Source organism: Hesperophylax consimilis, chromosome 15 (genome assembly GCF_061612785.1).
Source record: "Hesperophylax consimilis isolate HC1 chromosome 15, BYU_Hcon_1.0, whole genome shotgun sequence".
NCBI lineage: Eukaryota > Metazoa > Arthropoda > Insecta > Trichoptera > Limnephilidae > Hesperophylax > Hesperophylax consimilis.
The window spans coordinates 19,170,984-19,183,347 of NC_142850.1; the positions used below are offsets into that span (position 1 = coordinate 19,170,984).

The 12,364-nt window shown below is 32.1% G+C and overlaps 1 protein-coding gene across 1 annotated transcript in view; it reads right to left on the reverse strand.

The window, feature by feature from the left end:
* The window catches only part of LOC149417434 (microtubule-associated protein 1 light chain 3 beta-like), a 22,811-nt gene continuing 10,447 nt past the window's right edge, over positions 1-12,364 (reverse strand). The window contains exons 5-7 of the mRNA XM_089640299.1: positions 9,208-9,342; positions 5,861-5,998; positions 1-186 (exon numbers count right to left, since the gene is read on the reverse strand). Coding sequence (XP_089496425.1) covers positions 181-186; positions 5,861-5,998; positions 9,208-9,342 — 279 coding nt within the window. The 3' untranslated portion in view covers positions 1-180. The remainder of the gene's footprint in view (positions 187-5,860; positions 5,999-9,207; positions 9,343-12,364) is intronic.

A 12,364-nucleotide genomic window follows, 5' to 3' on the forward strand; every position in this document is an offset into this window, starting at 1 on the left:
ATTACTTAGACAATAAAATTAAATTCATATTGAAAAAAATATTTTTACATAATTATATAAATCAGAAAGAAATCTCTCCTGTTGAACACTTTGTATGAAGATGAGATTTGAGTTGAAGATCTTTTAATATCACAATTATTTCTTGGCAGTCTTGCTGGACCATGAACACATCCTTCTTGGTTAAGACTGAAAAGAAGAAAAAAAAACCAATTAACCCTCATTGAATTTATTTGGACTGCCTTAACCCTCGAGCTAATTTGTTCGCTTTTGGGAACAGCTCATATGGTCTCGTAGAAATCATTGTATCTGTCTTACTGTTATGGTGAAAAATATGATATAAATGAATTCAGAAAGATAAAACTATTCAAATCTAGAAGTTTACCACAAGAGAATTAAAATATACACCTTTGTGAATCCAAATGTTCTGTACGTAATTTGAAAAAAAAAAAAATTTCAAATTTTTTAGGAATTATTTTTTAAATGAAACGACAAAAAAGTGAGGTTACAATAATGTTTGTAATACATTTGTATAGTAAAATGTGTATGTTTTTTTGTCGTTATCAGTAATTTTAGTTATAAAAAACGTGAGGTTTATATTTTTTTATGTTTGGGTTCAAATTTTTTATTATTATGTTTATTTCTACTAATAAAATTTTAATGGTATTTCACCGCCTTTCAAAAATAGTTTTTAATTTTCGGATACATTCAGAAATATTCCATTTATTTTTGACTGTCTGGCGTGTACCTGGCGTTGCTTGACTGATATAATATGCATGTTTTATATCTATAAACCTTCCGGAATAAATTCTCTAACTGCCAGTGAAAACCCTATCAGAATCCGTTGCATAGTTTAGGAGAACTAAGCGCACAAACAGACAGACGCAGATAGCGTCTTTATTTTATACTATTTAGAGATTTTATTGCCATGCAGAAATTATCCGACCATCTGACAGAATATGCCTGAGTTTTGAGGGGTTAAAAAGTTAGAAAAAGTAGTTCCAGAGGCTGTGTGAGGCTGGGCCTTCCGTGGACACAGACTACAAAAGTAAAGCAGGAGGTGCCTTGTCAGGGTGAGGGGCTCAGACCCGAATAGGGGCAATATGACTAGGGGAAGAAGATGAGCTTAGTTCTTAAAAATACAATTAGCGAGTCAGAAAAAACTTTAAAAATGTTTTAAAACCAAACAAACTTCGAGATAAATATTATAAAAAACTATATTCTTTATTGTTTCTGATAAGTGATAAGCTTTCTTGACCCTAAGGACAGAATACGGGTCAAGAGAAACATTATTTCCTCTCACACATATTTTAATTGTTTTATTCTTGAAAAATAATAGCATTCAACCATTGCACTTCATAATATAGACTTGCAATATATTTTTTAAAATGATAACATTAATTAATTATTGAATTGAAAGCAATGGAAACTTTTAATATTTATGGATGCGGACTTTGGTTGGAAGAGGATGATAAACAGAGCTGTGATAAGAGGAGGTTAAAAACTTTATCACAAGCTTTGTTTGACAAGTAGGTACGTACAGTTTGTATTTTATTTATTTTCACTGATAAAATAACGGGTTATTTCTCTGATCATGAAAAATGTATTGTCTTCTGATGACTTCAAGTTGAATGGTCTAATATATCACCATATGATACAGACATGTCACGCGACGCAGATAATATATTATATGTGTGGGTGTGGTCTACATGATGAGCCGTGCTCTGCTAGCCTAGCGATATTTGAAAATGTTGCAACCCCCTCAGGGTTAGATGAATTAGGAGGCTGCCGTGGTCATGCAGCTGTCATCTGTCAAGGTAATATCCCTTAAAAAATTAAATTCCATGCTCTTTCACTCCCCCCCTAGCATGTGCTGAAAATTGGAGATGAGTTCAGACTACTTAAAAGAGATGGATTGCTGAATGGAAGGGAGGCAATTCTAGATAAGGCTTAAGGATAAGAAAAGAGGAGGGATGTAAAGATCCAACTTCTAGACCACAGGAAATACAATCCGAGGAATCAAGCACTGTTTTATCATCAAAACTGTAAACTTATTAAACTAATACAATATGCAAAGCCTACCGGATCAAAGGTTATATTTGTCATGATTTGAATGACTGCTGGGACAATATACCCAGGTACCTAATATAATATAATTATGTTTATTTTCTTAATGAATAATTTTATATCTTAGTTTCATCACTTTGGCACACAAAAGGGAGGGCAATTATTATTTATCTAGCAATGTTCCTTACAACTTACAGCAATCAATTGAAGTTAATTATCAACATCACAATACCTAGACCAGGAAGTAACCAGTATTAAGGGAGGGGGGGGGGGGGAATGATTCGAACCTGTAACTTCTAGACTCGAAGCTAAATGTATATATGTATCATTATGGAAAGTATTTAATGGCAAACTTGTATACCTAATCATAAATGATTCTATAGTAATATAATGATAGGTTTGTGTTAATTAGAGGCAATATAGATGGAGGAAAATAGCAACATATAGGGCTCATGGTGAATAAACGGAGATAGGAGCCTTGAATAATTGCGAAAACAGCACTGCCCAGTAAACAGATAAAACCCCCCTCGGCAACAGGCAACTTGATACCAGATCAATATTATTCTGTTTGTACCAATATTAGATGTAACATAATAATAAGAACAACATAATTGATTTTGTTGTTTCTGTATTATTAATGTCAATTTGTTTATGAAACAAACTGCACCTCTCATGCACATCCCATATTTTATAGTTTTATTTAGACTATGTTCAATCGTATGTTCTAGTTTAATTAATTAATTTTAACGGAATATAATAAACTACTGGATTGCACGATTATCATAAAGATTATGTGTGACAGTGAAGAATATATACGGAGGGAATCTGTTTTTACTTTATTTATTTCAGGTTTTACCCCGGGCTGCGAGTTTTACCCACAATTATGTTGTAAGAAATGGGGGAGGGGATAAGAATGTATAAATTTTATAATTGTTAGTATTTTTTTTAAATAAATCTATTTGAATTTCGATTTTGATTTCATAATTGAATGAATAAATAAATGAGTGAAATAGAATGACAGTGCATTCTATCAACTTTTGCTAGCACTCGTACACACACAAGGACTGGACAGTAAGTATGTGCACGCATTTTTCTGATATTGGATGACATGATATTTAAAAATTTACAGCAGTTAATATACAAAATAAATTTCGTTACTATCCATTAGGATTTGGCTTAGGTGTTAGTTGTGTCGACTCCAGCCCTTGGGGAGGAAGGTTTGATCCTTAGTCAAACCGTAAAAAATAAATAATTTAAAAGGCATTTTAAAAGTTCACAGCAGTAGAAGACCAAGTCACTGGGGAAGAAAGTTCAATCCACAGTCAAACCAATTTTTTTTTCTTTCTTATAAATTGTCTAATAATTAAAAATAGGAAGTATAATAGTAAAAAAAACTTATTTTTCACCAGTTGATTTTTAAATCATGGTAATATACAAGAGTTATAAGTGCCCGGAATAAGCCAGTAGAACCAGTTTTTTTATTGGACGATGCTAAGAGGCTGAACGAAGTGAAGGAGGGAAAAAAAAGGTTGGAAAGTACTCAGCTTTCCATATATACTCACTAAAGATGCAATAAAAAATGAAATATTAAAACCTATAACACACCTAATCAACCTTAGCATAACACATGCCTGCTTTCCTAATACTCTTTAAAAAGGACTGGTAATTCCTATGTATAAATCCGGAGATAAAATGGAAATAACTAACTATAGACCAATCACTTTGTTAAACTCTCTATCAAAGATTTTCGAAAGACTATTAAAAAACCAAATAATAAAATACTGCCAAATACAATAGATTATATACATAGCAACTTAGATCAAGGGTTTAAATGCATAGCGATATATCTAGATTTGGCTAAAGTGCATTCAATATGCCACAAAACACTTTTTAAAAAATTAGAAAATATGGGTATCAAAGACAAAGAACTACAACTATTAAAAAGTTACATGAGCGACAGAACACAACAAGTCAAAATTAATAACTATACTAGCAAACCACTGCCGATTACACACGGAGTTCCACAAGGAAGCATACTAGGGCCCGTTCTTTTCACAATTTACATAAATGAACTTTGCAACATGGAAATAGATGGAGAAATAATTAGTTACGCAGACGACACAGTTTTACTATTTAAATCTAAGGATTGGAATAAGGTTTATAACATAGCGAATCTAGGAATCACGCAAGTGAAAAAATGGTTGGACTCAAATACACTTACACTAAACATATTTAAAACAAAATTCATAACGTACAGCATAACAAAGGACAGCCAAAAAACAATACAAACACCATAAAAATACATGAATGCATAAACACCAACATCTGCGATTGCCCCCCTCTAGAAAAAACAGAACAAATAAAGTATCTAGGAATCGTAATTGACCATAATCTTAGATGGACACATCACATCAAACAAATCACAAATAGGCTCCTCAGAACAATACACATTTTCCTAAATATAAGAAACATATATAAAATAAAACAATTGAAAACAATATATAATGCACTATGCCAATCAATAATAGAATATGGAATAATTGCTTGGGGAGGAGCAACAAACGCAGCTACCGCTCAAATAGAAATCGCACAGAAAACGATATTAAAGGTAATACTCAAAAAACATAAACTAACCGACACAGACCAAATATTTAAAAGCTGTGACATACTTGATATCCGCCAATTATATGTAAAAACACTACTAAACTACATTTTCGACCAAAAAAACAAACCCCAACAAACACAAAATATCACTTATAGACCGGCCAGAAAAGCGTATAAAAAAAACATAAAACTCCGACGGTAAACACTACCTTTGGACAAAGACACCATAAATACCACGCTATTAAAGCATTCAACAGTCTTCCACTTGAAACAAAAATTGAGGAAAATAAAAATAAATTCAAATACAAAATAAAAAAAAATGGATTAAAGAACAAAAAAGACAATATTTCCAAAATTCTATAACATAAAAGAATAAAACATATACAAGCAACACAAAAAAATGTATAAAACACGCAACACAAAAAAAATATATAAAACACGCAACACGCACAAACACATAAATCATTATAAATGCCGATTTCCATTCTCTTTTAATATTTTTCTGTTAGTGTGATAATTAGATTTTAATTTCTAATCTTTATTTTTAGTTTAAATTTATCTTTACTTTAATGTTGTTTTTTGTTTAAATGTATAAATTCTTATATTATAAAATGGGGGCCTCAGCACGGGTAAACAACCCAGTGAGGCCAACATTACTGAATTAAAATATGAAATACTGTAAAATAATGTATCAATAATAAAAAATAAATAAAAAAATATGGGGCATATTTTCAACGTTGAGATCTGATCATTAAACATACTTTTTAATTTTGAGCGATGTTTCCATTAATCCATTTCTACAGAGCGATACTATAAAGTATCTGTCAACGTAGAAGGTTGAGTATTCAGAAGTGGATAGGCAATGGCACAAGATAAAGATAATTTAAAGTATCTGTCAACGTAGAAAGTTGAGTATTCAGAAGTGGATAAGCAATGACACAAGATAAAGATAATATAAAGTATCTGTCAACGTAGAAAGTTGAGTATTCAGAAGTGGATAGGCAATGACACAAGATAAAGATAATATAAAGTATCTGTCAACGAAGAAAGTTGAGTTTTCGGAAGTGGATAGGCAATGACAAAAGATAAAGATAATATTATAAAGTATCTGTCAATGTAGAAAGTGAGTATTCAGAAGTGGATAGGCATTGACACAAGATAAAGATAACATTAATTTACTAATTTAACTTACTCTTTCTGAACCAAACATTTCCTGCGACGCATATGTGATGTAAAGGAAACCATCTTCATCGGCGTAATTCTGGTAAACTTGTGCCATGGTTTGACTCATGCTTAACATTGATTTGTTGTTCACCAGAAGGTAGAGAGCCTGTAATCACAATACATTTATTTTGTTTAACAACAACAAATAAGTAAAGTTTTTATTATTATTCGATAAAAATTATCTTATCTCCATTCTGATAGTGATTATCGAAAAATTAATTATAAAATGACGACCTCCGTGGTCAAGCGGTTAAGATTTGATCCTCGGCTAGAAATCTGGAGGTTGCGGCTCGAATCCTGGCATGCGCAAATTAATTTAATTTGTTTTTGACAATATAATATTTAATCATTGAAAACAATATTAGCGGCTCTCGAAAACGAAAATTTGAAACAAAATATCAGAAAAAGATTCAGTCGCATCTAGGAATTGAACCCAGGATCTCTGTCTTGTTGGGGCTTTGCTCTATCACTGAGCTAATCCAACACTAACCCCTTCGGTCATATTTAACTTTCATACTTCCACTAAGAACCACCAACACATCATCTTTATTTTCTGAACGCATATTTTTATTGGCTGATTTCAAATTTTCGTTTGAAATTCGCTAATATCGTTGTCAATGATTAAATATTACAATTTTAGGTTTTACTCATTAAGTTATTCCAAAAATAAAAAAAATATATAATATTTTATCCAAGTGGTAGTTACTCTCAGTATCACCATTAAGACCACTATTCTGAATCAAAACATTTCTGAAATGTCAATAGCTAAGTTTAGGGACCAGATCTGAGTAGCCAGGTACTTCCCAACGGTTTCCTCCTTCTAATCTTAACATCCCCATTCTTTTACCCTTATAGCATACCCCAATTGGGTATGCCATGGTCCCACTGATTCCGGGCGGTTGGTACTCTTGCGAAAAATATTTTTTTGATAATTATTATCAAAATGGAGTGCTATCTTAAATTTTTTTAAAATAAATATAAGAAGTGTAGTAATAAATTAATTAAATATAAATACATAAATATGTACCAAGTTTTGCAAATAATAAATATGCTACTCATGTTCTTGTAAATTTAATGGAAGATTATTGTTTTTAAAACATAATTTATTGATAAATTGATTAGTTCAATGTTTATATAATTTAGTGTCACACAGATAAAATTCGTAACTATTTCATAACTAGCTTACGTGTATTCCGCTATGCTCGGGGTTGTGAAGGATTCGGAGTACAGTTTTGAATTCTATGATAGAAATTGACTTTTCTCTACTTTGTAATGTACATATATTATGTAATTATTAAATATAAACCTTACGGAAGAAATTCTCTAAATGATAGTGAAAACCATATCAAAATCCGTTGCGTAGTTTAGAAGAACTAAGCGCACAAACGACTTGATTTTATATTATTTTTAGAGATAACTTTTTGCATAATCTGTGACCTAAACAATTTACTTATAGGTAAGATGAGAAAAACTGGTTATAGATTTGAGGGAATCGTCATTCGGCACAAAATACTGAGAATGTGACAATTATACCATTTTATCTGAGTACGTTCATCCATGGAATGCTGAACATTAGTTAAAATTTCCTCAATATGTAACTCCGGAGCCAGCAGGACTATAGCATCCCCAATTGGGACAGGTTGTTAGGTTGAAAGGATTGGGGAAGGGAAGGAGATTATATTCAAGTTCTGTAAATATTTCATTGTGGGCAGGTTGTTTCACAATACTGGATAGTAACAGAAATTGAACTACTGTCGCCATTGACTAAATAAGACATCAATAACTGTAACAGAATATTAACTAACTAACAACCTAACAACCCGCCCTAAATGATTTACCCATATCATGCACCATTAAGCACTAGGGAAATTTGAATAAGATTGTAAATGATTTTTCATTTCTTCACGGGTATTATTAATGCGGAATCGAGAGGCAATTTTCCCGGCCAAGGCCTAAGATTTGAAAAAAAAAGCACAAAATACAGGGTTTTCCAATAAGAGGTGTTATTTTGAATAGCCCGCTATTTCGGTAGATGTTACTTTTGAAGCTGTCATTTTTTAACATTTGACAAGTAAAAACTACGTAATTAATAAAAATGGAACGATACACGCTTCAACAACGCAAAAAAATTCACTTGAGTGAATCAAACGCAAATCATCTTGAGTGATGAGGCCCATTTCCACCTCTGTGGCTTCGTCAACAAGCAAAATTGTCGCATCTGGGGCTCGGAAAACCCATGAGTTATTGTTGAAAAGCTTCTCTATCCTCAACGTGTGACTGTTTGGTGCGGTTTATGGTCCGGGGGAGTCATTGGACCTTACTTTTCGAAAATGAGGCTGGAGCAACAGTTACGGTGAATGGATTGCGCTATCGAGAGATGATTAATGTTTTTTTATGGCCGGAATTGGATGGTATTGATTTGGACAACGTTTACTTTCAACAAGACGGCGCTACGTGCCACACAAGCAACGAAACCATTGATCTTTTACGATTGAATATCAAAATAACACCTCTTATTGGAAAACCCATATATTGTTTTAGTCAAATCGGGCTGTGTATTGTGTGCGGTAGTCATATAAATGACTACAGGTACCATTTCGTAATCAATGTGTAAATTCCTTATTTCTCGAGCCGAACGGCGCCTGGCGCTAGTAAAACCTCAAGGGTTAGGTGTTGGCTCCTTGGCAATTCAGCACCTGGAGTGGACTGCTCCAATTGCACCTAGACAGGACCGGCCTTGCATATGTCTACAATATGCTAATTTATTGAGTGAGGATATGTTGTAAGTCTAAAGGTAATTAAAAAAATATGAGAGGAGGAAAGCTGGGAGGTTCCTGACTATTCAGCTCCGGTCATTAAAGACGACTAAAGCCATTTTAAGCAATGTTTAGATTTTGAATAATAGTATTTATTACGAGGCCACACTGAGAGGCACTGTAAGCCACTAGGTACGATATTAAATAATGACACATTTATTTTTAAGTTAGTAAAATTCTACTATTTTGTTTTGTTGAATCTTTTAAATTCAATTATATGCGTTCATTCTTCTTTATTGTATTAATTTTTAAGTGTTTACTCTGATACAAAATGGTTGTATTTTTTTTTAAAGAAAAGCCCACTAGGGCGTGTAATAAATAAATAAATATGATGTTATCTAACCAATAAAAAAATGAGATGTGAACTCCCCTGAAAGATATTCAGGATATTAAATACAAGCGGTGGGTAACGTCAAAAATCTGAAAAATGTGGATGTAGAAAGGAGCGTGTTCTAGAATAGTGTGGAATTCTATTATCTATGTACCTTTGTAATGTTACCTGATTTGAAGATATCTTCAACCTGCTCCTTATGATGACTAGGAAATTGGACATGGTATTTTCTTGGGGCACCAGAAACTTGCGTTTGTCCAGAAGTGGGAGGTTCCTCTCTTTATAGTATCTTTCTACAACCAGCTACGAAATAAATACATTTTTAATAGTGATAGGTTACCTGTGATTTTTCACGAATCTGTGCTAGTATTTATAATAATAACAGTGATTTTAACCATGGCATCGTTATTCTTATAACTACTAGCAAAGATCTGTGCAAAATCACGGGACATTGGTAGGATTTGTGAAACCGAATGGTTATGGAAAGAACACATCGAACAACAGCAAAAAAATTCACGAAAATGTACTAATTTAAAGGTAGGTGCTTTATTGCTTGTCTGCATTCTTGACATAGTTCCAATTTTAAAAATGACAATTCAAATAATTTTCTGTTAATATTATATTATAGATAGGTACTTTATTGGTTTTCTGAATTCTTCACACAATCAGTTCCGATTTTGAAATGACACTTAAAGCAAAGCAAATCCGAGTTCATTGAACCAGAGTTACACAGACACACCTAAAATTAGTATTTTTTAAGATATGTTGTGTTAATATTTATATATTTATACTCACTCTCACTTACGTGAGAACTATCCAATTACAAAAACTCAGTTAATATGTAACTAGATATGTAAAATGATTACTGTAAAAATATAATAAATAAATCTGACTAATCTAACTTCTGTAGATAAAAAAACTTAAACTATAGAATAGAAATACAAGGATTATTTTTTCGTTTTCGGCTTGCGTCAAATATTTATAAACAGATCCTCATGTACGCATAATGAGTTTATGTTTTAATACAAATTATTATTAAACTTACTTACGTAGTTATGAATCTAATCTTTATGGGTCTTTTCGGAAAATATTCTAAAGATTTCTAGCTTTTTAAATACATTTTTTTAATCGGTAATGACTGAATGCAAAACTTGGAAGTGGAAATTAATCCACTTCTCGACATCCTATCGAGTTGAAACGTGGCAGATGTCGATGACAATGCATTATATTTACTTTTGGTGGCAATCACGTATACAAACGGGGACATATACGGATTTCTCTGAAATGGGGTGACATTAGAGCAGTTAATATACGAAATAAATGTCCGTCCTACCCGATCGGCATTTGGCGTGGTAGGTAGAGTTGTCGACTCCAGTTGCTGGGTAGGAAGGTTCAATACCCAGTCAAACCAAAAAAGTATTTTTAAATATATCTATTTAAATAGTTAGATGTATTAAATATTAAATATCTAAATATCAACTCGAAAAAAATAGATGCCAAAACAAATATAGAAATTATGGCAAACCACGTCAATAACTTTAACTTAACTATAGGGAAGGTTTTAGCGAATCGTATAAAACACAGCACAAACACACAAACACACTAACACAAACAAACAGACCAAACATCGATACTCAACCAACACAACACAGATTTATATTAAAAACAACTTCGGAAATGGAAATTAACAAAATAATAAATACATTAAAAAATCGGATTGCTCCTGGATTAGACGAGATAACAACGGATTGCATTAAAATAATAAAAAATGAAATATTAAAACCTATAACACACCTAATCAACCTTAGCATAACACATGCCTGCTTTCCTAATACTCTTAAAAAGGACTGGTAATCCCTATTTATAAATCCGGAGATAAAATGGAAATAACTAACTATAAACCAATCACTTTGTTAAACTCTCTATCAAAGATTTTCGAAAGACTATTAAAAAACCAAATAATAAAATACTGGCAAATACAATAGATTATATACATAGCAACTTAGATCAAGGGTTTAAATGCATAGCGATATATCTAGATTTGGCTAAAGCCTTTGATTCAATCTGCCACAAAACACTTTTTAAAAAATTAGAAAATATGGGTATCAAAGACAAAGAACTCCAACTATTGAAAAGTTACATGAGCGACAGAACACAGCAAGTCAAAATTAATAACTATACTAGCAAACCACTGCCGATTACACACGGAGTTCCACAAGGAAGCATACTAGGGCCCGTTCTTTTCACAATTTACATAAATGAACTTTGCAACATGGAAATAGATGGAGAAATAATTAGTTACGCAGACGACACAGATTTACTATTTAAATCTAAGGATTGGAATAAGGTATATAACATAGCGAATATAGGAATCACGCAAGTGAAAAAATGGTTGAACTCAAATACACTTACACTAAACATATCGAAAACAAAATTCACAACGTACAGCATAACACAGGACAGCCAAAAAATAATACAAACACCATAAAAATACACGAATGCATAAAAACCAACATCTGCGATTGCCCCCCTCTAGAAAAAACAGAACAAATAAAGTATCTAGGAATCGTAATTGACCATAATCTTAGATGGACACATCACATCAAACAAATCACAAATAGGCTCCTCAGAACAATACACATTTTCCTAAATATAAGAAACATATATAAAATAAAACAATTGAAAACAATATATTATGCACTATGCCAATTATTTATTCCCAATGAACGAATGGTACACTAACGCAATAGAACAAGCATTTTCGTAAGACATTTTAAGTAAACACCCGTCAAACTGACATATTTTGATAAACAAATTATACATTATTGGTGTAGGAAATACTTGAATCTTACATTTTTCTCATTGATTCCACACGGGATTGCACTTTCTCACATGGTTTTCTTAGATTGTAGTATGTGGGGGGCAAATGCTATTTGATTGGGGTATAATAATAATAATAATTGGATGACTTGTATAGCGCCATTTTTGTGCAAAATCACCTCAAGGGCGCTGTACAAATTTATAATACATTTCTACGTATGACATAACGCATGATTCAATTATTGTTTAGCTGTAAATATGATATTTCAAATAAAGTTGAGTTTCATGAAAATACTTTATATTTATGACGTTGATTCACTTTATACACATTGGGCGAGGGAATTGTTAAATTTATTTTTCTGTAAGAAACTGTACGTATTTATATCAACGCATTTCATATAAATTAAAAATAAAATAACAGCTTTTGTTTTTATTTGCTTTTTTTCAGCAATCCTTAATCCTTACACCATTGAATTAAAACATAAAATTATGAAAAAACAAGTCA